At 50.2% G+C, this 23,722-nt stretch overlaps 1 protein-coding gene across 9 annotated transcripts; it reads left to right on the top strand.

Annotated features, from left to right (window-relative positions):
- Window positions 1-239: 239 nt before the first annotated feature.
- PATL1 (PAT1 homolog 1, processing body mRNA decay factor) lies at window positions 240-22,053 on the top strand. Of its 9 annotated transcripts, none has more exons than XM_050956132.1 (19): window positions 240-357; window positions 3,107-3,218; window positions 3,510-3,724; window positions 3,828-3,905; window positions 5,101-5,295; window positions 5,962-6,063; window positions 6,601-6,690; window positions 6,964-7,181; window positions 7,294-7,383; window positions 7,673-7,856; window positions 8,254-8,377; window positions 8,771-8,868; window positions 9,029-9,088; window positions 9,608-9,756; window positions 11,016-11,175; window positions 15,119-15,274; window positions 16,919-17,010; window positions 20,083-20,232; window positions 20,709-22,053. In XM_050956132.1, exons 1-19 carry the CDS (start codon window positions 343-345, stop codon window positions 20,728-20,730), a joined length of 2,310 nt encoding a protein of 769 aa, XP_050812089.1. In that variant the 5' UTR covers window positions 240-342; the 3' UTR covers window positions 20,731-22,053. The 9 variants fall into 9 exon arrangements, with proteins under 9 accessions (XP_050812089.1, XP_050812090.1, XP_050812088.1 ...); XM_050956131.1 differs by lacking the exon at window positions 240-357 and adding an exon at window positions 799-1,314 and having other exon boundaries at window positions 3,831-3,905; XM_050956130.1 differs by lacking the exon at window positions 240-357 and adding an exon at window positions 801-1,314.
- The last annotated feature ends 1,669 nt before the right edge of the window (window positions 22,054-23,722 follow it).

Genomic DNA, 23,722 nt, shown 5'->3' with positions numbered 1-23,722 from the left:
AAGCTGCGCCTGTCTCTAGGGAGGCCTCCCTCAGCCCTCAGTGCTCTAGCCAATGGGAGAGGAAAGAGACACTGCCCCTTTAAGAGCCCGCAGGCAGGTTATGAGACACTGCCCCTTTAAGACACCCCCTGGCGCTGTTTCTTTAACTGCAAGAGCGCGGCCGCTAGACGTATCGCGCCTGCGCATCGGGTCTTTCTGGACCCGCGGGTGGGGGGGCTGCGTGATGACGTCATGTGCGTCTTCCTTGACGGCGAAGTGTGCGTACCGAGGGGCGGGGGCTCGGAGCCGGAGTGGGGTCCGCGCGGGGCCTCCCTGGCGGTGGGAGTGTCCGCGCAGCTCACCATGTTCCGCTACCAGGTGAGAGGCCGCCCGGGCTGCGACCTTTGACCCCTGACCCAAGTCCCTGGGTTACTTCTCCCCCCCTTCCAGAGCCCCAACTTCCTTCTCGGTCACGGGGGGGCTGGCGGGCACGGGCCGGGGGTGGGCACGAGGTTCTGGCGGGGCTCGGGCCAGGGGTGGGGGATCTGGGGAGGCACGGGCTGGAGGGGAGGGCTTTGTGAGAGGCATGGGGTGGGATATGGCTTTAGGGGAGATGGGGCTGGGGGACACGGAGTTCTGGGGGGATATGGGCCAGGGTGTGTGCCGGGTGGCATAGGGCTCGCGGGGGCACAGGATTTTGGGGGGCATGGGCTGGGGGTCTCTAGGGGGGGGTGTAAGGTTGTGGGGGGCTTGAGCAGGGGGAGTGTGGGGTGATATGGGGTTCTGGGGGGTGTTATGGGGGGATGTGCTGGGGAAGGTACAGGCTGGCAGATGTATGTCGGGGGTAAGAGATTCAGGGTGTGTGTCTGGGGGGTGCATGAACTGGGTGTTTGTGTTTGGGGGCATGGAGTTCTGGGGTGGTCTCGGAGGCATGGGATGGGAGGTGTCTTTTGGAGAGTATGGGCTGGAGGGTCTCTGTGGGGAGGAGTGTGCAGGAGGTATTACTTAGGGAGGAGTTTAGTTGTGGGGGTAGTGGGCTGCAGGTAGAGAGGAGTCTCTGTTGCAGGGTGCATGGTCCAGTGACAGTGTGGGTCGTGTGTGTGTGGAGAGGGTAAAGGGATGCCAAGGGCATGGGTCAGAAAGGGATGTGGGGTAGGGAGTTCTCTCTCTGGGGCTGGGGACTATGGGTCTGTGGGATGCTTGTCCAAGGGGGAGGCCCTCCCCCCTTGGAGTGGGGGTGACTGGCTGAGGAGGTCACACTCAGTGGTTTCCCAGGAGGCCTCTCTGTATGGGAACTGTTTGGTGATGGAGGCTGTTTCAGAAGGGCAGAGCTGGGTATGCACTTAGAAGACTGGTGCTTGGAATCCTTGGCTGAGGGTGACTGCTTAGTATATGGGCTCTGCAGGCTCGGGTGGGGGGCGGGGGGGGGCACACACATGGTACAGATACTCTGGGCTGGAGTAGGGGGCTCTGAAGGTAAATGTATAGGGTGTGGGCTGGGGCATCTCTCAGAAAGGGGCAGCATGTCGGACAGGTTGGGGCTGCTTCTATGAGATGAGGCTGCACAGTGTGGGCTGGAGACTCTCTGATATAGGCTGGGGTTGCCATGTAGGGTATGGGCCAGAGCACATCACGGATTTGGGCTGTGGTGCCTTTCTTAGGAGGTAGATATAGGATATGGGGGGGACATGTCTCTGAACAGGAACTACTGGGTTACAGGCCCAGGGGCAGCCTTTCTGAGTATAGTGCACACATACCCCACATGCACCCCAAAACTAGATTCAGATGGCTGCTCTGGATATGAGTGCACCAGCTGGAATCAGAAGTTGGTTTGGGAGGATGCCCAGGATGTTGGCTCATCAGATTGGGCTTGATGATGATTGCTTCTATTCTGTCACATGCTATGTGTGGGGCATGGGTCACTTGCTGGTGGATTCTCTGCAGCTTGAGGTCTTCAAACCACAATTTGAAGACTTCAATAACTCAGGCATAGGTTAGGGGTTTGTTATAGAAGTGGATGGGTAGGGTTCTGTGGCCTGCTTTATGCAGGGGGTCGGACTAGATGATCACATTGGTCCCTTCTGACCCTAGAATCTATGAATCTATGTTATCTGAAGAGTTATGTGCTTGGCTGGTGGGGCCCTGAGAGTGGAACAGCTTGAGGGAGTATGTGGTTGAATGGAAGGTATGGGGTAGTAAGTTCCTGCTGGCCATTATGTGTTTGGGAACTGGGACTAGGGGCACACTTGATTCTTACCCAGCTGTCTTGGGTGGGGAAGGCATTTGAGTGGACATGCTTGGTCCACACCTGGAGGCATGGGTACGTGTGTCATAGTTGTAGGGTGTATTTGTTGCATGGTATATGTAGAGTGCCATGTTTGAGGGGGGTGCATGGGAGGACTATGGGGGTGTGCTTGGTCTGTCATGGGTGGGTGGGAGAGGAAGGTTCCTTCTATCCCTTGTATTTATGTGGCTCTCATCACTATCACAATCTTTAGTGTATTTATCTTGCATCACCTGTGTGAGGCAGGGCTGTGCTATTATCCCCTTTACACAGAACAGGCCTCGAGAGACTAAGTGACTTGCCCAAGATGTGTCAGTAGCAGAGCAGAGAAATTGATCCCAGACTGGCCCCCTAACCACTGGACTATTGTCTTTCCCCTTGTGCTGTCAGAGGAGGTGTGCTTGAAATGGGATGTTTATCTCTGTGGTGGTATTGCCTCATCTAAGGAGGCATGCTTACTAAAGAGGGTCTGTGTAATGGGTATGTGGGAGGGGAGCGATGCTTTACCCGTGGGGATGCACTTAGTCCATGCTTGGGCAGAGGTACCTTGTCTGATGGTCATGGGTGCAGTTTGGATGTGTGGGGGTGTCTTGGGTTACGCTTGCTGTGGGGAGCCTTGTCTCAGGAGTTAGGTTTTGTGTGCTCCGAAGGGCCACATTTGTGATGTGCTGGTATAGGGAAATGAGATAATCTCCAGGAAAGGATTTAGACAGACAGACTCAGTACCCCAGCTTTGAGCACGAGGCGGCTGAGGGGAGCCCACTTTGGTGATGCTGATAGGACAAATAAAACTGTGGCATATCTGGAGGCCTGCTCATTGTTCTCTCTTTGCTCTTTTCCAAGTCCTTGGAGGACTGTCCTCTGGATGAAGATGAAGATGCCTTTCAGACCCTGGGCGAGGAGGATGAAGATATCGACCAGTTCAATGATGACACGTTTGGAGCTGGTGCTATTGGTGAGAGCTGCATCTCCCATTCACTTCCCCTTCCTCGTCTCTGTCCCCAGCTCTCCTTCAGGGAATGCCATATCTGGATGGAAATCCCCTCAGTCCTGTCCTTAGCCACCCCACCCCTGCAGCTCCAATTCTGGGTTGCTCCACCCATAGCTCTGCTGATGTCCCTCAGTCCTGAGCCCCAGCTTTCCCTGCTGTTCCAGTCCATTGTTGCCTCAGAGGTGTAATTGGCTATGGAATAAATGAGTGGCACTAAGGTGCCAGCCCCGCTTCCTTTCTGTGCTTCCTTTGCAGATGATGACTGGCAGGAGGCACATGAGCGGCTTGCGGAACTGGAAGACAAGCCTGCAACAGCTAGAGAGCTGGAAGATGGGGCAATCAGTGATGAGATGGAGCTGCTGGGGCACCATGAGGAGAACCTGGCTGAGAGGTTGAGCAAGCTGGTCATCGAGAACGAGTTGGAAGATCCAGCCATCATGCAGGCTGTGCAAACCCAGCCTCCAATGCAGGTGAGTGCAGTATTTGTGGGTGGGGGAGGAACCTGGCTGCATAGAATGGATGGAAAAACAGGAGAGCCCTCTCCATGGTAACTCATCATACACTCTTTTACAGCAGCCAGGAGGCCTCAACTCCAGCATCTGGGATGGATCTGCAGTTCTGAGGCGCTTCCGAGGACCACTTCTCACTCAGGTGCTGTGTCCTGTCTCGTTACTAATCCTGCAAAGGGAGCTGAGAGTCTTTCAGGGGAGACATTTGCTTCTCACTTCAGGAATCCCTTTCCTGTGCAGAGCAGAAGCTTTTGCCATCTCCAGGAGCATAAGATTTGCCAGTTCTGTGTCCTACTGCACTGGATCAGGCCACTAGCCCTTTTTGTCTGGTGTCCTGCTCCCTGTTGCTCGGGTGAGGCTGTTGCCCGGGGGTGCTGGTTGCAGATGCATCAGAGAAAGTTTCAGTTTTCCATTATGTCCTTAGTTTATTGTATTGCACCCCATACCAGGTGGGCGATTCTTACTTGACTTCTGTGAAAGCCAGCTTAGACCCTGAAGTATGAAGAGTCTTTTTGCTCTGTAAAGTGACTCTAAGATAGTATTGTGGAGGGTTGGCCAGCACTTACTTTTTGCTGACTCTAGATCAAACATGATCTATTCATGAGAAATAGTCTTTTAGCTGCCAGCTCCGCCAATTTCCTCTTGGATCTGTGAGCCAAGCTGGGTTGTTTCCTACTTGTGTGCTATCCCTAATAACCCTGCCCCATTTGATAGATGTTACAGGAGTAGTTAAGTTGATGTGGACTCCTCGAGATAAAGATTCTGCCATCACATCTTAGCTAAGAATGCTGATCCTTGAACCAGAATAGAGTCGAACTAATTCTCCTGCATCTGGGCTGGTTCTGCAGGGCTAGTAGGGCTAAAAAGTAGCAAAAATGTGTGTACTGCCATGAAAGGGAACAGATGGAACAATAATACCTAGCATGCAGCTCTGCTCTCCCTGAGTCTCTCAACGCTTTGCAGAGCTTGCTAGTGACAGATGTGGTGACAGAGGTTGTGGCTTGTTTTTTGCTTTGCAGTGAATCCATGGCAGAATCCCAGATAGAACTCAGTCACCTGACTTCCAGCCTAGAGTTTCATACTCTAGGCCAGGACACCTGTCCCCTAGATCATAGCTGCAGGTGACACATTAAAGCTCCTCAGAGAGCATTTGCTTTCCTGAATATCCTCTCCCTGTTTCTCATTAGGCAGATTTCCTTGCTCTAGCTGTGCCACGAGTGCCTCTGTTCTCACTGAGCTCCACTGCGTGCTGGGCTGTGCCACTGGCACGCTGGTAAACTACACACCATTCAAAGTAGCTAACCACTAGCTGTGTTTTCCCCTCCTCCCGTGTGCAGGAGATGCCCTCGGTGTCTGTGCTGGAATATGCTATGCCTCAGAGACCCCCGCAGAGCCAGGAGGATGATCGGGACCTCTCGGAGCGGGCGCTGCCCAGGCGCTCGTCCTCCCCCATCATTGGGAGCCCCCCTGTCAGGGCTGTCCCCATCGGCACCCCACCAAAGCAGGCCACCGTGCCCAACTTCAACCAGCAGGTATCCCTGCCCTTCACATTTCTCTGGCAGGAGGTGGATCTGGTCACCATTGTTTCAGGAAAGGGTGGTGTTTCCAGGAAGGAGCAGGGTAGAGATGAGAAAGGGAGGCCCCCAGAAGTTGACGACCCTGAAATTTTTAGGACTGCATAAGGGAGCCTGCCACTAGTTTTTGCCACCACGCAATCTTTAGAACAGCAACACAGCTGAGTGCATACCTGGATGCTGATAGGTGAAGAGAGATTAATGGTAGGATGGGTAGGCTTGTCCTCTTAGCTGCTCTGTCCTTTAGGTGCCACAACTGTGCCCGGAGCCTGCATGATCCTCCTTCTTATGCTGCTTTCACATGCCAGCAATTGGCAGACGGGGAGGGACATGGCATTGCTGCCCGAAACCAGATGCTATCCGGCCAGAGTCTTCTCCGGAAGAAACAGTCTGAGGATGCTGATATTGCTGTGTGTACTGGGGGTTCCCCCTCTACCACAAGATGGGGAATTGGGGAAGGTGGAGGGGCTCTACATATGGTACACTGCAGGCTGGTCTGCGTTCTGCTCTGTGAGTGAGCCCTGGGTGACAACTCTGTGGGAGGAGCTGCCTGGCAGATGTTGACAAGGAAAGGGACTAAGGACTAAGATCAGTTCCCTTGTTTTGGTTTCCCCCTCCTGATAGATCCTATGTCCGAAGCCTGTTCACATCCGGGCCCCGATGCAACAGCGTTATCCTTCCCCCTACGGCGAGAGGATGTCCCCAAACCAGCTCTGTAATGTCCCGGTATGGAGTGTCTCATGCTCTGTGTATTCCCAGCCTGACCCCTTACTCCCTAGGTCCCCTGTCCCCAATAATCGTTCTTTCTGTCATCCCTGAAGTCCATTCTCCATCAATTTCACACCTGGGCCTCTCACTCTGTCTCAGTAATCCTGAAGTCCTTTTCCATAACCATCACACTTGTCCTCTGATCCCTGTGTAATGCCATTCCCTTCCACAGATCCAGGTTTCTGTGTCTATACGAACTTTTTCTTAAAGGGGAATCATCTGGTGTTTAATGTTCTGACTTCCATGTGTCAGCTAGAGATCTCAGCACCTCTTTCCCTTTCCCCGTTCCCCTTAGGCCTGGGTGTATCCCACATGCTGGAAGCTCATGTGCCTATCTCTTGGCCTCTGTTACTTATCTGGGTGTATCTGTGGTCTGTTGTTTTCTCTCTGATCCGAGTGTATCTGGAGCATGCACCTGCTGAATGTCCACGTTGGGTTGATTGGTTCTTTGTTTAGAAGTAGTTTCCTTTTTGCTCTTCCATTTTCTTTCCCCAGAATTCTTCTCTCCTGGGCCACCCGTTCCCTCCCAGCGTCACTCCTGTTCTCACCCACCTTCAGAGAGCGCAGCTTCTAGGAGGAGCACAGGTAAAGCTCTTGACTATTCCCTCTTGTTCTCCTTCTTTCCTCAACAGCACCTTGTGTGCGCTGCGTTGTCCTCCGGTGTCTCTGTCCTCTGTGTTTGCATGGCTGTCTCTGTGCTGCTCCTTCTCATACAGTTGCTGGTGGCTCCCATTGCCTGCTCCCGCAGATGACTAGAGCTGTGCCACTCAGTCTTGTCTGTCCCACTCTCTCTGTCATAGTGGTAATGTTTGTGGTGGTCTTTCTCTTCCCCCCCCCCTCCAACCCCAATCTCTGCAGGCTGGACGAATGTCTCCCAGCCAGTTTGCTCGTGTCTCTGGACTTGTTTGCCGCCCCCTCACCTCCATGAACCCCAAGTTGCTTCAAGGCAGAGTTGGGCAGATGATGCCTCCAGCCAGTAGGTTCCTTGCCTTTTTTGGGGCACCACCGCCTCCCGCGCCACCCCCATCCCAGCAGCAGCACCCCCTATGTCCTGGGTCCCACTTGCAGAACCTAAGGTACGACACTTATCCTCTGTCTCCCATCATTGAGCTCACAGCATCGAGTCTGAGAGTCTCTGTTGACTTTCTCTGGAGATGACAGACCTGAGGTTACAACTCTCTTCTCTAGGCCTCACCCGCAGATGTTCAGACCAGATACAACTCACCTTCACCCACAGCATCGTCGGCTCTTACATCAGAGACAGCAGCAGAACAGGAAGTGAGTTCTGGAATCACCTGCGTGCAGGGGTGGGGTTGGTAATGAACTCCACTGGGGGGTGAGAAGACTCACCTGGGTTTGAGTGCCAGAGAAGGAAGATCTCTCTCGTTCTCTGTCTCACACACCCACACACACACACACGCACCCCTTGGGGGTCTCCTAGGAGTTCATGCTCCCACAATTGGGCATGGCCTCTCAAGAGCCATCCTGCAGTACAGGCCGTTATCCATGTCTCTTCTCCACTGTGCCCTTTCTGTATATCCTGAATTTTTCTGGGTCCTCCCACCAGCCAGCACCGGAGTCTGAATGGCTCAGCAGGGGACCGAGCTGGCCATCGGAGCAGCCATCAGGAGCAGCTGCGGAAGGACCCCTATGCCAATCTCATGTTGCAGCGGGAAAAGGACTGGGTATCAAAGATCCAGATGATGCAGTTGCAAAGCACTGACCCTTACCTGGATGACTTCTACTATCAGGTAAATGCTTTGCACTCACTAACAGAGCCATCCTGACCTAGCTTCCACCTAGGGATGAGCTTGGCTGTCCCAGTGGCTACTAGCCTACTGTGCTAATCCCCTATCTGCAGTACCTGCACCCCCAGATAAGTGACTGCTGGGAGGGTGGCTGCAGCTGAACTCCCAGTATGATGCTGTTAGCTGGCTCTGTAACTGTGCTTCAACACTCGCCCTTCACCACTTACGCCTGTGCCACTACACTGCCTACATCCACTCAGGCTGGCTTGTCAGCCCCAGCAGCTGCGGGACTCTGTGTGTGATGGCCCATTGCTTCTAGAGGCTAAGCTGCCCATGGTTTCTCTGTGCTGGGATCCTCACCACCACCACCTCCTCCTCCTCCTCTTCCCTTTTGTCTCAGAATTACTTCCAGAAGCTGGAAAAAGTGTCAGCGGCAGAGGAGATGCACGGTGATGGCCCCAAGAAAGAACGTACTAAACTCATCACACCCCAAGTGGCCAAGTTAGAGCATGCCTACAAGCCAGGTAAATGTCCCCTCCCTCAAGCAGCATCTTGGGCTGGGGAGAGGTGGGGAGTGCATGGGCCAGCAGGGAATTGACAGACCTGTGGTGATGTATTGGTTGTCAAATAGCATTTCATTCCCTAGTTGTACTGTTCTTTTAATGGTGGAGGATAATTACTCATCGTGGGCATGGGGGCAGAAGAACCGCTGTAGACTCGCTCTGGAGAGGGCTGGCGTTGGGGACAGCTGCAGGGATTCCTTGGGGAGGGCAGGGAGAGATCAGGGTTCTCTGGGGCATTGGTGCAGAGGCATGGTGAAGCTGGAGGAGTTTGTGTGTAAGATTTCTCGGGTGTATAGAGGAGCAGAGGCTTGGGTTGATGACTCCATCCACATTGCTATTCCTTTGTCCTTGCAGTGCAGTTTGAGGGCTCGCTGGGGAAGCTCACAGTCTCCAGTGTAAATAACCCCCGGAAAATGATTGACGCGGTGGTGACCTCCCGCAGTGAGGACGATGTAAGTAGCAGAGGTGGCTGCCGTGCACAGCCTGGACCCTTTCTTTCCACCCAGGGTTCGGTCCTCCTCTCTCTTCGCTCACTCCACTCCCTGTCCTCTCCTTTCTGACACTGCTTTTGTTCCGTGCTCCACCTGGGCCCGCCTTACTCTCTTTCCCTAGGAGACGAAGGAGAAGCAGGTTCGAGACAAGAGACGTCAGACCCTCGTCACCATTGAGAAGGTGAGTGTGAGATGAGACCACCATCTCCACCACCCTTTGCTCCGCAGCAAGAGTGAACCAGGCCAGTGCTCCAGGGGAGCTGCCAAACCCATGTGCAGTAGCTGCCCCTTGGGGATGGGGACATGTGTTCCCAGTAAACCATGGGAAAAGCGATCCCCACACCCCACTTCCCAGACCCCTTTGCTTAATCAGGCATGCTCCTCACTCTCCAGGCACTGCCTTACTTCTTGCTCTAATCAAAGCTCATAATAAACAACTTCCCTCTTCCTTGCCTGCTTCAGCAGCCAGGCCAAGGAGAGAATGATGGCTTCTCTAGGCTGGGGCTGAGGCACACTGACAGCTTGCTGCCGCCCATGCTGTACCCACTCTGGGAATCGACAGCACTCTCTCACAGGGCTTGCTAATCCAGCAGCACTCTCTGCTTCCAAGTCTGCTTGGAAGGCAGTGACTTCCTGTCCTGGGATATGGGGATAGCAGGGGTTCCTGTGGTTGGCTCTGATCTGGCTGCATGTCATGCAGACGTACAGCCTCCTCCTGGATGTGGAGGACTACGAGAGGCGCTACCTCCTGAGCCTGGAGGGGGAGCGGCCGGCCCTGATGGAGGAGAGAAAACAGAAGATCTGTGACATGTATGACAATCTGAGGGGGAAAACACCTGGCCAAGAGAGGTGAGGAACGTGAGTCTGCTACAGCGCTCTTGGCGCTGCAAAGATGTGCCACCCCCAGCCTCATCTCCCCACCCATGTGTAGAGAAGGGAGCAGACTGTGGAATTCCTCCCTCATTTGCTTTGGGATGGGGTGAATGTCTACAGTCCATTCCTCATACCCACATGTGTGGGGCAGCCCCCTTTCTAGTAATGGGCTCACTGAAACAGCAAGGGAACTCTCCTTTGGGTGCTGCCCCCCTTCAGTTGGAAAGGTGGAGTAGGAAGAGGCCGAGGCACTTGAGGGGGCTCGTGCCCAGTCCTGCCTGGAGTGAGGCCTCTTCACCAGTTCATATGCGGGGCAGGGTCTCTTCCAGGAAACATGGGAGAAACCAGGCAGGGAACCGAGGAGGTCCTGGGCTGAGGAGGAAAGCGTGACCAGGGCAGCCCCCAGGGAAGGATTTTATTACCACCCTCATCCCTCACGTTCACAGGCCCTGTGGGGCCTGCACCTTTAGTCCTTGGGGATAGTAAGCAAAGCTTTTGTTGTGCAGAGAAGGTAGATGTGTATTTCATGGGCATGGTGGAGCAATGCTACTCGGGCCCTGGATGCGAGGAGGTGGGGTGGGCGTCGGTGCTGCACGGGCCCTGAGTGCAAGGCTGGGGGCGGTGCCGCACCGGGCCAGAGATGCAGGGTGGAGGTGGTGGTGCCGCCGCACTGGGCCAGAGATGCGGGGTGGAGGTGGTGGTGCCGCACCAGCACTGGATGGGGGGTGGAGGTGGTGGTGCTGCGGGCCAGGAGTGCAGGGAGGTGGGGGCAGTTGCAGTGCTGCACAGGCCTGGGCTGAGTGATTCTCTTCTCATGCCTCCCCCTTCCCTTCCACAAAACAAAAAGTTGACTTCTGCTCAAGCCTGGAAAACTTCAGCCCTGTAAAAGATGAGGAGCTAACACCTGTGGGGAGGGCTCAGCATGGAAACTCTTATGTGACTTTAGGTAGAGCTGTCGTTGCCCCTGTTGTTATAATCTACTAAAAAGAAGCTTGAAAGCGCGAAGCAGCATTGTGTGATTTATTTTTTTTTCCCCCCATGTGCTTCCCTTCAAGCCAGATTGGCGATGCTTTTGGGAAGGTGTTCTTTCTGGCTGGGGAGAGGTCACAATTAAATTCAGGCCTGTGTTACAGGGATGTGGGATCTCCTGTGAGTCCCTTGCATACACCTACTGTGAACTAAAGGGTCATTCCTATATCTGGCTAATGACAGACCGAATGTTCTCCTCTTGGTAGGCCAAGTGACGACCACTTTGTGCAAATCATGTGTATCCGGAAAGGGAAGCGTATGGTTGCCCGGATCCTGCCCTTTCTGTCCACGGAGCAAGCGGCTGACATACTCATGGCAACAGCCAGAAACCTGCCCTTCCTGATAAAGAAGGATGCTCAGGATGAGGTAACCAAGGAGGCTATGGCAAAAAGAACTTCCATTCAGGTTGTTGATACGAGTTGTCTGTTTGCATCTTGGAGGCAGCATTGTCCCATGATCAGAGCAGGGGACTGAGAATCCAAACTCCTGTCTTCACGGGAAGTTGCTTTGCATATCTGCAAATCCATGAATGGCGGGTAATAACTGACTGATCTTTACGTAGTATTCCTGGCTTCTTATGGGTTTGTGAGGATTCAATATTTAATGTTTGGGAAAGTGTTTTATGATCCTTGGACAGGATGGTCCAGTTAGATATGCAAATGTCCATTATGTGCCCATTTTCATCACACACTTAACTCTCCCAGAAATTCTCCCTCTAGATTGAAACTGGCCATGATTGCCCAAAGGTAGAAAGTGAAAGCTTGAGGAAAGTCCCCAGACAGTTAGCCTATTTCTTTCCCTATTTTCATAGGCTATCTCTATACTAGAAACATTACAGCGACATAGCTGTGGTGTTGTCACTATAGTGTAGACGCTTATTATGGCAACAGAAGGGGTTCTTCTGTTGCTGCAGTTAATCAGCGAGAGCTGAGCGGTGGGAACTGGGTTAATGGAAGAGTTCTTCCATTGGCCTACCAGCACCAATGACAGGGCTTAAGTTGGTTTATCAGTGTCACACAGGGCATGACATTTTTCACAGCCCTGAGCAATGTACAGTAACTGCTCACTTAACATTGTCCTGGTTAACGTTGTTTCGTTGTTATGTTGCTGATCTATTAGGGAATAAGCTCTTTAAAGTTGTGCAATGCTCCCTTGTAACCTCATTTGGCAGCTGCCTGCTTTGTCCCCTGCTTGCAGGATTCTCTGGAAGAGCAGCCCCTCCTTGTGGGGATTGGAACTAGCCCCCCTCCCTCCATCAGCTCCCTTAAATTCCCTGTAAGGTATGTGGCTTGGCAGCTGCCCAGCAGCAGTTCAGCTGTCCCTCCCTATACTGCCACGCTGCTCCTGACTTGTCCTCTGCTTTGGAACTGCTCCCAGGAACTTTCTGCTTGCTGGGGGAGGGGAGGAGAGGGGGTGCTGATATCAGGATGTCCCCCTTCTCCTGCCCCTCGTGCTCTGTACTCCCTCTCCACAAAGCAGAGGAGAGGGACAGAAAGGAGGGAGCTGGCTGGAAGCTGTTGCTTCCTGTCTGAACTGGCTGATCTGCTTAAAAGGGCAATGTACTTGAAGTGGTATCAGCATACTTAAAGGGGCAATGCATGTCCATCTTTCTCTCTCTCTCTCATGCACGCACCCCCCCCAGCTCTTTGGAAAGTCAGCATGTGTGCAGCCTTGCATGTGCTGTCAGGAGGAGAGAGTGCTGCGCTCCAGCTGAATAGCATGGGCTCATCATCATGTTCGGTTTTTGCAGAGAAGTGTTTGCAGCTACTGCCCTGCATCTATTGTGTTTCCTCCCTCTTGCCTCAGTACATGCTACATTAACAACAGTGTATTAACCTTTGAAGGCTCAGCCGAGTTCTGGTTAATCATTTAGCAGCAAGGCATTCCCTGGGAAATATCTCACCCTCTTACTCCACTACCTCAACCAAGCTTCACAATCATTCATTGCTGTGTAGAATATTAAACTGTTTAAAATTGTTTAAAAGTTAGATTGTATATGTATATAATGTCTTTTGTCTGGCAAAAAATTTTTCCCTGGAACCTAGCCCCCCCATTTACATTAATTCTTATGGGGAAATTGGATTCGCTTTATATCGTTTTGCATAAAGTCGCATTTTTCAGGAACAGAACAACAGCGTTAAGTGAGGAGTTACTGTAGGTAAACTGATCTAACTTTGAAGTATAGACCAACCCTAAGGAGGTACATAATTATTGCTTTAAAGGAGATTGTGGGGGAAGGAGAAGTGGACTCATTTCGTTCATTGCTGCTTTGTGAAGTATAAAGGCAGCCTGAAAGACTATTACTTGTTTTACACTAGCAATATTAGGTTTGTCTATCCTGTCTCTTCCTGGAAAACTCTATGGACTACTAGAGAACTAGTAAGGTTATTACATAACAGGAAGGTCTTTTGGGCAGCGATCATCCTGTTTTATGTTTGTGTCTCCTAGCACAGGGACCTCTGTGCTACCATGATACAGATGATAATCCTCAGTATCAAGGAAGAGGGAAAGAATTTTTGTTAAACTGAGCATTTTGATTTAATTAATACAAACACTTGCCAAATAATTGAGAAAGAGAAGTTTGTAGAAGACTCAACACTTGCGTTCCTTCAACTGAGGAATGAGAGCACTCCCACTTAAGTTTTTTCTCTAAGGAGACATCTAGCAGAAACAGGAAAGACCAGTATTTCTAAGGTAAAAAGATGAGTTGGAAAAAAAATTAAAAGAAAACGAGAAGTCTTTCAGACCTTTCTCAGACTTTTTTTAAAATAAGTGGGGAAAAAGGCATTATTATTTAAAATACAGTTTAAAATAGAGAAATTTGCAAAGAGCTGAACTTAAAAGGTCAAAGCTTTTTCCACCCTTTGAAGAAGTCAGCTGTTTTATGGGACACATGGAAAGTAATGGAATTGAGAGACTGAAAATTCACTTCTGCTTATGCAAAGTTCACAGTTTGATCTCGGAGTTGTTGTTTATGTGGCTGTGAAGGAGAGTAAATACATAATATCACTTGATACGCTTCCTGAGGTGTTAGAGGGAATCTCTATTTCCAGGTACCTGACTGAAAACCTATGGAATTAATAACAGTACAGGGCTTTTAATAAAGCAGTAGAGACCAGAGTGAAATCACTAGTGAGGCCATTTGTTCGTTTTTTGCTGATTTTTTTTTTTAAAAGGGAAATGAAATGCAAAGACCTCAGAGTTTAACCTCGATGTATTTACAATACTCAAACATCAAGAACTGTCAAAAAAATAGGTCTTGGAGTAATGGTAGCCACGCTGAACATGAGGTGCATTTCAGAATGCTAACGGGATCAGGTATTGAGGGTGCGTGCTGTGCTGTGCTGTAACCTGCTGAAAGATTGAGGCCAGTCTTCAGTGCAAAGAACAGAGTTCAGGAAATAAATCCGGTTCAGATAAAATAAGAATCCTCCCTGGACATTCACCCAACCCCATGCTGAACCAGTCCTTTTTTCTGAGGCTGCCTCAGAAAAAAACGTCAGCAACGAGTGAAATGAAGGAATATTAGTAGCATGATTCTGTTTGTATTGCAGCAGCACATAGAAGCCTTTGGTGTGATTGAGGTCCTGTTGTTCTGGGTGCTGCACAAACACATAGACAGTCCCTGGCTTCAAATGGTGACAATCTACATGAGGGGTCGGCAACCTTTCAGAAGTGGTGTGCCGTGTCTTCATTTATTCGCTTTAATTTAAGGTTTCATGTGCCAGTAATACATTTTAACATTTTTAGAAGGTCTATTTCTATAAGTCTGTAATATATAACTAAATGATTGTTGTATGTAAAGTAAATAAGGTTTTTTAAATGTTTAAGAAGCTTCATTTTAAAATTAAATTAAAATGCAGAGCCCCCTGGACCGGTGGCCAGGACCTGGGCAATGCGAGTGTCACTGAAAACCAGCTCGCGTGCCGCCTTCGGCACCCGTGCAATAGGTTGCCTACCCCTGATCTACATAGACAAGATCGTGTAGGAGAACTTAATAATGTGTAGCCACTCCTGTCTCATCCTGGAGGTGATGCTGTCACTTCATTCCACACAGGCAAACATCCCATTACTACTTTCCTTTCAGTTCCTGCTCATCATCTTTTCTCTCTCCTGTTTTGTTAACCATCTCCACTCTGTGTCACCTGGATAACTGGATTTACTCAAAAAGGGAATGCTCTTGAGAGCCCTTGCCCTGCTCACCAATAGGAAATGATACCTGGATTTAGTCCTGTGGTCCCTCCTGGAGCCTGGGGAGCTCCCTGCCTAGTCAGCTGTCTATGACTGATGTTGCTCTTCTCTCCCTCAGGTGCTGCTGTGCCTGTTGAGGCCCTTCTCTCTCGTTCTCTATCATCTTCCGTCGGGGACGGTCACCAGCTTTCTGCAGCAGCTAGCGAACCTACCTCAGAGCGCCACGGTGCCAGCACCTGCCAACCTGCATCTTGCAGCTGTGCTCCAGAACAAGGTGCCTACGCCTGAGCTATTGCTGAGCCCTATGAGAGGCTGCAGCATCTGCATGCCCATTCTCTTCGCTGCTGGGAACTGATTTGAGTATAGACATATCTGGTACCCTCTGAGTGTGGGAGATGCTAGAGACACTTCCCCTTCCTTGATTCTCTCCTTTCTATTTTTAACTGGAAGGTGCCCTCATTAGTCCAGATACCCTCCACCCAATAGGAGGGTGAGAGAGCTGGTCCCCTTCTCCACTTGGGAGGTGTGGAAACTCCCTAAATGTGATTCTTGAACCTAGAGACAGGCCATCAACTCATTGAGGGGCTGCCCTTTCTGACCAGCAGTTTCCTTGGCAGGAGAGATAGCGCTGAGCTAACTGGCACTGGAGTCTCCTGCATTGAATTGCAGCAACGGGTGGAAGAGCAAGGAGCTAAAGGAATGGGAAAGGGAGTAAAATCTTCCTGCAGAGCACTTCCACTATCTCCCCTCTCCTTGTACTGCACAGCCAGCTGCAGGATGGGTAGCTTTAAATGCATATCAGAGTGAAAGACAGCTTAGAAGTACCACCAGTTGGATGTGCAGATGATAGGAGTCTTTCTCCTAGTGCATCTTTTCCTCATTGTAGGGTCTGTTTCCCTGGTCTTCACTGCTTTTGCTTTAATGGTAGATAAGGCTGTATAATGCTCCTGGGGCCTGCGACATATCAGTTACTTTCTCCAAGATTCATTTGGATCCAGAGGAGAATTAATGTAAAGCATGAATCCTAGAATTATATAAGCTTGCCATCTCCAAAAGCTTGCTGAACAGATCCTAGTGGCTCTCCAACCAAGGCAATTAATGTGCTAAAGCACAATGGTGCTGGCTGTAATTCAGTGCAGGGGCTGCACAGTTCCCATAGCGCTCTTCACCTTTGCAGTTTACTGCCCCAGAACAGCATGCTGCTCCCAAGCCTGCCCAGCACCCTTTGTGCTTTGACCGGCTTGGGAGCAGCGTGCTGTTCTGGGCAGTACGCTGCAAAGGTGGAACAGCGCTATGGGAATTGTGCAGCCCCTGCACTGAATTACAAACTTCGTGATGAATCTGGGAACAGGCTGCTTCTGGGCAGGGGGAGTGTCTCCTTTGATTAAACCCGGCACAGCAGAGGAACCAGAAAAGTATAACGAGGCTATTACAGACAGACGGGAAACCAAGAAGCACATGTTCAGAAAGCTGAAGGGAAAGAGAAGACAGTTGTAGCAAGGCAACACTCACATTTCCAATTCTGCCCAGTGTCACTCTTTCACAGTCTCTCGGGCTAAGCATGTTAGGTAGATGGTTTGTGTCTTAATCTGACTTCTTTCCTCTTTTTTTATTGTTACTAAATCTTGTATCTATGACTAGGGCTCCCAGGTGCTGTGGTAATACAAATAATAAATGAGACTGTTGGCCTCTGAAAACAGTGCCTGTGCTGGAGTAGGCCTCACAGATACTGGCTGCAGTCAGAACGGGCACGGAGAAAGGCAGAGGCCAGAAAAGGGGAAGTGAAGGCTCCAAACTCAGGAGCAGGAAATGTGGTGGTACAGCAGCACCAGGAAGAGAGAAGAGCTTGCCTGCTGTGGGTCAGGCTCAGAGTCGTCCCCTCCTCCATGCACATGCTGTCTTACTTATCTCTCTGCAGTTTGGCCTGTCCCTGCTGTACTTGGTCCTGAGTCGTGGGGAGGAATTGCAGAATTCCAGTGCTGCTATGGAGCTAATGCAGGACAACCAGTGGTGAGTCCCAGCTGCATCCCTTAGCTGTGTCCCCCCCCTTTGAGGGCAATGCATGTTGACCAGTGGTGAGTAGAGCATACCCTGGATCAGGGTAGATGCTGAGTAGTATGGCCTCCTGACAGCAGATGGGGCTTGGTCTAGTAGTCAGAGCATAGGATTAGGATTTGGAACAGAACCAAAAACTCCCCAACCAGATGATTCCAGGCTTCTTATTGGTGTCTCGCTGATGGGGGGGTCTGTTACTTACAAAGCTTCTGTGCATCCAGGAACTGATATTCAGTGGTTCTCTCTGGGCCTGCTTTGGAGTTACAGTTGTGGAGGAGGTGAACCCCACTGAAGGAGTCTAACTTCCTTCTAGGAAGGGGGACACTTCCTGGCTCCCAGGGGAACATTCTGCGTTGGAGTCCAGAGAGCCACAGAGGCACCACAGTGACAGTGCATAGTTTTGCTCAGTGCAGTCTCTGGCTGAATCATGGGACTCCAATGGCTGAAAAGGATTTAAGATCATAGAGGGAAAACAACTGAACATGAGCTTATAGTATGATGAAGGATCAAAACGGGGTAATATGATTCTTGGATATAGAAACAGCAAGGAGGTGATTTTTCCATCTGTATATGGCATTGGTCAGACAGATAGTGGAACACTTTCTGCTCTTCTGATATCCACATTTGTAAAAAGGATGTTGAAAAATTGGAGAGTGCTGAGAAGAACCACGAAGGGCTGGAGAAAATGCCTGATAGTGAGACACTTGAGGAGTTCAATCTGCTTACTTCAATCCAAAAAAGTTCAAGAGGTGACTTGATTACAGCATATCCGCACCTTCATGGAGAGAAGATACGGGGTGCTACAGGAGTCTGTCATCTAAGGCAGAACAAGAACCTGTGGCTGGAAGTTAAAGCCAGAAAAATTCAACTTAAGGCACAATTTTTAACAGTGCAGATAATTAACGATTGGAACAGACGATCCAGGGAAGTGGTAGATTCTCCATCACTTGATGTCTGTCTTCAAATCAAGACAGGAGGCCTTTCTGGAAGTTGCTTTAGTCAAACACCGGTTACTGAGCTCAGCACAGGAGTAACTGGGTGACATTCTTTGGTTTTTGTTATGTGGGAGGTCAGACTAGATGATCTCCTGGTCCCTTCTGGCTGGTCAATTGTTAAGGCACTGGGTGTGGCCAAAGTGGTGATGAATCTGGACTCAGATGATTCCCAGAGTTCTTCAGAGTCTGACTGTTGAGCCATTATTAATTAGCTGACTTCTTATAGGCCATCTCAGCTGTCTCTGGGAACTGAACCGTGGCCTGCATACCCTATTGCAGGGATGGCCAACCTGTGGCTCTGAAACCACATGAGGCTCTTCAGAAGTTAATGTGCGGCTCCTTGTAGAGGCACCGACTCTGGGGCTGGAGCTACAGGCACCAATTTTCCAATGTACCAGGAGGCTCTGCCACAGGCCCTGCCCCCACTCCACCCCTTCCTGACCCCTCCCTGAGTCTGCCTTGCCCTCGCTCCCTCCCCGCCCCCCCGTGCCTCCTGCACACCACAAAACAGCTGATTGGGAGGCGCTGAGAGTATTGGGGTGGAGCTGATGGGGGGGCTGCTGATGTATTACTGTGGCTCTTTGTCAATGTACAGTGGTAAATTCTGGCTCCTTCTCAGGCTCAGGTTGGCCACGCCTGCCCTATTGGATCCTCACATGGAGCCTGACTGAGTGATTCTTACCTCTCAAAGTGGCATTTCAGCTAAGCTGTTGGAGGCTTTTTGAGCCTTTTCCAGTAGGAACCATTGCTTAGGGTTTCACTAGCACATGATGGTGCTTCTTGACACTTACCCTCTTTCACTTTTTGTTTGGCTTTGGTTTCATTAGTGACTGCATGGGGAAAAGTTTCCTAGGACTGGCTGCAGCTCTGCCCCTTTCTGGTCTCTGAGTGCACCCCTCAGCTGTCAGGCCTTGAGCCTTTACCTGTCTCGGGGTGGAATTTCACCCTTCTCCCATGCTTAGACCAGGCCCTGGACTATAGCACACTGTGTATCCACTGTGCTTACCCAGCAGGTCCAGCTGATTTGAACAGCTGCGTTTTTTTGTCTTGGGGGCATCTGACCAGAGGTGAATAAACTGACCATAGAGCCTTCTTAAGCCAAAGTTAACAGGAGGAAATTTTAACAGGAGGAACAAAGTTTGCAGTAATTAAATCGCTTATGTGCGTCTATGCTTTGCTACTTGTGTCGGCGGTGCACATCCTCACCAGGAGTGCTTGCATCAATTGAACTGTGGGGTGGCTCCTGAAAGCCAGCAATAGTCAATGTAAGCAAGGCAGTGTCTACACTGATGCTGTGTCAACCTAGCTACATTCATATTGACCCTATGCTGCTCATGGAGGTGGAATTAAGTTGTTACAGCGGGCAAGTTATGTTCACGGGAGCAAAATTTTAGTGTGGATGCTTAGAGTTAGGTCAACATAAGCTGCCTTGTGTCAACCTTGCTCTGTAGTGTAGAGCATGGCTTAGTCTGGTTCCCCTGAGCAATTTTCCCTCCTTCCCTCTTACCCTTCTTGAGAGAATCCCCTTCTAAATAGCTACAGTCCTTTTGATCTCCCATGTGCATGGGCCACTTCCTGGTCATGATATTGTCTCTTAATGACCCTCAATTGTTTGCAGAGGAATGGCTTATCTGGAGCCATTCTGTTTCTTTCCCGCTTGTTTTGCCTTCTATTCTCTATTAAACTAAACCAATACAGTCATGTAGCAAACACCCAATAACCAGGCCACATACAGAATTCATAAATTATTACAGAGCATCTTCAATTTGGTCACAGCCAGATTCTTCAGTGAAACAGACCCTATATACCATCAAAACCTTGTTGAAACTGCCTGTCTCCATCTTCTGATAGGAGGTCATCTCACAGAATCTAGCTGGGTTTAGGAGAACCCAGTTAGGCTATCAGTAGAACTCCCGTTCCTGTGTCTCTTGTCATCCACCTTGACCACCAAATCCTGTTTGGGGCTGATGCAGGGAAATTCTGTCATGTCGCCACCTGCTCACACCTTCAACTGTGTCCTTCTGCTTGGCAGGACGGAGCTGATGTCCATGGCAACCCGAGAGCTTCTGCGGATCCCTGAAGCAGCGCTGGCAAAGCCAGTATCCACCCCCTCTAACCTGCTATCCCTTTTTTCTCGCTATGTTGATCAGCAGAAGCTGAACGTATTGGAGACAAAGTTGCAGTAAGTCCGTATTTCTCACCTGGTTTAGTGCTATGTTTGCTGTCCTGCTTCCCTTGTGTAATAACAGGGAGGGAGGCAGGGAGTTGTGCCATGGTAGTGAGGATTTGAGTGACGCTCAGCAAGTGAGGAACGGGGAGTCAGGGTCTGTTGTCAGGAGCGGGGTGGGGAGGAAGAAGTATGGCTGGGGAAGAGGTGGCCAGGAGATACGTAGAGTTAAGAGTGTGGAGGGGGAGATTCAGGTGTTCAGCCCCGCTCTCTACAGTTAAACCATCAGGGTTTTTAGGAGAGCAGAAAAGCGGGAATTGTCAGCGCTGAACAGGCAGTGAAGACAGGTGAAGGTGGCGGGGATCTCAGTGGTATTAGATGAGGTTTGAATGTCTGCTTGTGTTCCAGCCAAGGAGGGGACACTGATCTCCATTACACCCTAATACTGCAGCTATTTAACTCTCTTGTTCTTGTTTCTTCTGCCTTGCCAGGTTAGTGCAGGGGATACGGTAGGAGGTCTTGATGGGTCCTCAATGCCGGCTGCCATCCTTGCCGCCACCACCACCACCAGAGGATTGCAGTGGAGGAGGGGAGGCAGTTGCTCCCCTGAAGCAAAGCCTTGTGGGATTTTTCTCTTGGATATCTGGCACAGGAGACCTCTCTTTTGCTCTGTGAACTTGGTTGGGTGTGTGTTTGGTTTCTCCTGCCACCCTTCGCTGCTAGGTTGCAATTCGGCATGTCCTTGCTGTGTTCCCATTTCCCTCTGCATCTTCACAACAGCTGCTGCTTTCTCTCGACACAACCCCTCCCCCCCCCACCACATTCAGGCTACTGAGGGACTGGTGAGGAACCCACCCTTTTCTCCTTCCTGTCCCCTTTCAATGCAGAATCCAGATAGCCAGGGAGACAACTAGTTGTGGGGAGAATCCCCATGCACTCTGGAAGGTGGAGTTGGGGGCCTAGAGAGACATCTGTTGCCCAATGTCTCCTACATGTTTAGGAGGGTATGACTTTTAGATGATTGGGCTTCTGACCCTTTTTTCTTTCTTCAGTCTTTACTCATTGGCTAAAGCTGGCTCCCACCTCTCATATCCAAGCACTGAGTTTTGGTCCGACCCCTCATATTGCACCGGGTGGGCTTTTCTGTTCCAGCCCGGCATGAGCTTCTCGTTCTTTCTGAAGTTGTACAAGCTGGGCTCCCCTCTGTCACCTGTCCTAGTCCCATGATACAGTGAACACACATCTTTGCACACTTGCCTCGTCTTCCTGAGAATCGTTTTGCACACCTCTCTCTCACACCTGCCCCTTGGTTCAGGCTGTCAAGAGCCCTCCAAGACAATAACCAAGAGTCTTGGCTTTGATCCCTAGTGGATAGAGCCGCTAATCTGAATGAATTTTCCATACCCAACCATTGCTAGATCCTGCTGTTTTGCTCCTTTTGGAATGTGGTGGGTTTTTAATCTTCTTTTGCTTTTAATGACAAAAAAATATTTGCACATGTAGGTATTCTACAACCAGTAAACTCCTCCCTATTATTAACCAGCTGCCCCTCCTCCTAAATCAGCTGCTTTCTCCTAATCCCTCTCTCCCCAAAGTATTCTCCCCTCCAACCAAAACCACTTCTCCATAACTCCTCTCCCTACACCCCCACCCCCCCCGCTGTACCCTCCATTTCCTCACAACTGATCAAGTGGACCGTTCCTTTATTATATTATTCCTTTTTTGTGCTTCCCCCTCCCTCCCTCCCTCCCCCCCCGTTTTTGGTTCTGATGAAAATAAAAGTTTCTAAATTTACATTTTTATAGGGTATTGTAAATAAAAATGAATTGTATACTTGGGGGAGAGTAGAGTGCTTCCTTCCACTTGGTGGTCTTGTGCCTCTTCGAGCTCTCTCCATCATTGAAAAGTGCCTTCCAAACAGGCTATCAGCAGATATCTTACCTCTAAAGCCTGAGGTGCAGAAAAGATTTTGATAGAGGGTTCTTTAATTTAGTGATCAAAAGTATAGCAGTAGCCAAGATCTGGCACTTGAAGCTAGATATTTTCTGACTGGAAATAAAAACTTGTGCCTCAAAAATGAGGGTAATCAGCCATTGGAATCACTAGCCAAGGGCTGTGGGGGAATTCTCTATCTCTTTGTTGAATCAGAATTGGACATTTTCCTAAAACAATATGCTGTACTTCAACCAAACATTGGCTCAGTGCAGGAATTGCCAGGTGCTATTCTCTGGCCAAACCATGCAGGAGGGCAGACTAGATGATCATAATGGTCCTTTGTTATGCTCTGTCTTAATCATAGTCTAGGCAGTGGAGTTGGGGAGCTGCTTAACAGGGTATGGCACCACTACTGAAAGTTACGGCAGGATGTTAAGAACATCTGCACTGGAAATTGCGGGACCTGTGAAATCAGTGTGAATCCAAGGTGGAACCTGGCCAGGACCCCACTGTTACCATCTTGTGAACTTGCCAACTTTTGTGAAAAGTGCCAGGGAGGGTTTAACAACCAAGAACTCTGCACTTCTGTTTCATGTCTCATTTGAAAAAGGGGATGTGTGGGCTCTTGCTACTGATTCAGAGGGAAGAACATATCCTGAATCATCAGCGCTGCTACCCTTAATAGCAGCCAGCTTAACCTTTGAGGTCTCCCATCTGTGTGCTGACAGTCCTGCTTAGCAGGTGCAGTTAGGCACTCTCCTCCCTCCCTGTAGCTGAAGTGGAATGTCTGGACGATGAAGTCGTTCCTAATGGAATCTCAGTGCAAGCATCAATTACCTACCAAAGGAGCAGCCTGAGAAAGTGCCAGGGCTGATATGTTCAGCACCCAGAGCTACATGTAAAATCAGATCAATGTCAGCTAAGCTGCCATTTGTACATGATACAGGTACATACTGGCATAGCAAGCGCTGAAAAGATGACATCACTGGGGACAGGTGGCCCTGCCACCCTGCATTGTTAAGTATGTCACCCGCTGGGTTCTGAACCAATTGGAGTGGTTTCGTTCCAGGAGTGTGCAGTCTCCTGGGCAGCTGTAGACGGAAGCAGCCTTTTCTTAAGGCCAGGGTTAGCCGCAAGGACTCCAGGTGAATGAGGCAATGGCTCATTTTAGCAATCCAGCAGCAAGCTGCCTTCAATGGAGAATGATGCTATGGAAATAGAGAGTCCTTCAGTGTGCTTCCATTGCCAACCACCATCTCCTCAGTCAGACCTTGATTTGGCCTCAACAGCTGCTCTTCAGTTAGGGGGGCTCATCTCAACCAGAGTCGTGTGGGGTGCAAAGATGATGTAAAGCTGGTTGGTGTGTCCGTAGTGCTGGCATTTTAGTCCATGTTCTTTCACCTAGCTCTTTAATAGGGTCAGAGAGAGGCTGGAGGGAGAGGATCAAGTAGTCTTAGTGACACAACTGAAGCCATCTAAGTGCAATTCCACTGGCCTTTGCTGCTGCTGAGGCAGAACAGCAGGATTTCACGGTTACCGTAGAGAGCTCCAGCAATGGGAGAATGTGTAT

The sequence above is a fragment of the Gopherus flavomarginatus genome, chromosome 5 (genome assembly GCF_025201925.1).
Source record: "Gopherus flavomarginatus isolate rGopFla2 chromosome 5, rGopFla2.mat.asm, whole genome shotgun sequence".
NCBI classification, from domain to species: Eukaryota; Metazoa; Chordata; order Testudines; family Testudinidae; genus Gopherus; species Gopherus flavomarginatus.
This window is presented reverse-complemented; position numbering and strand designations above follow the sequence as displayed.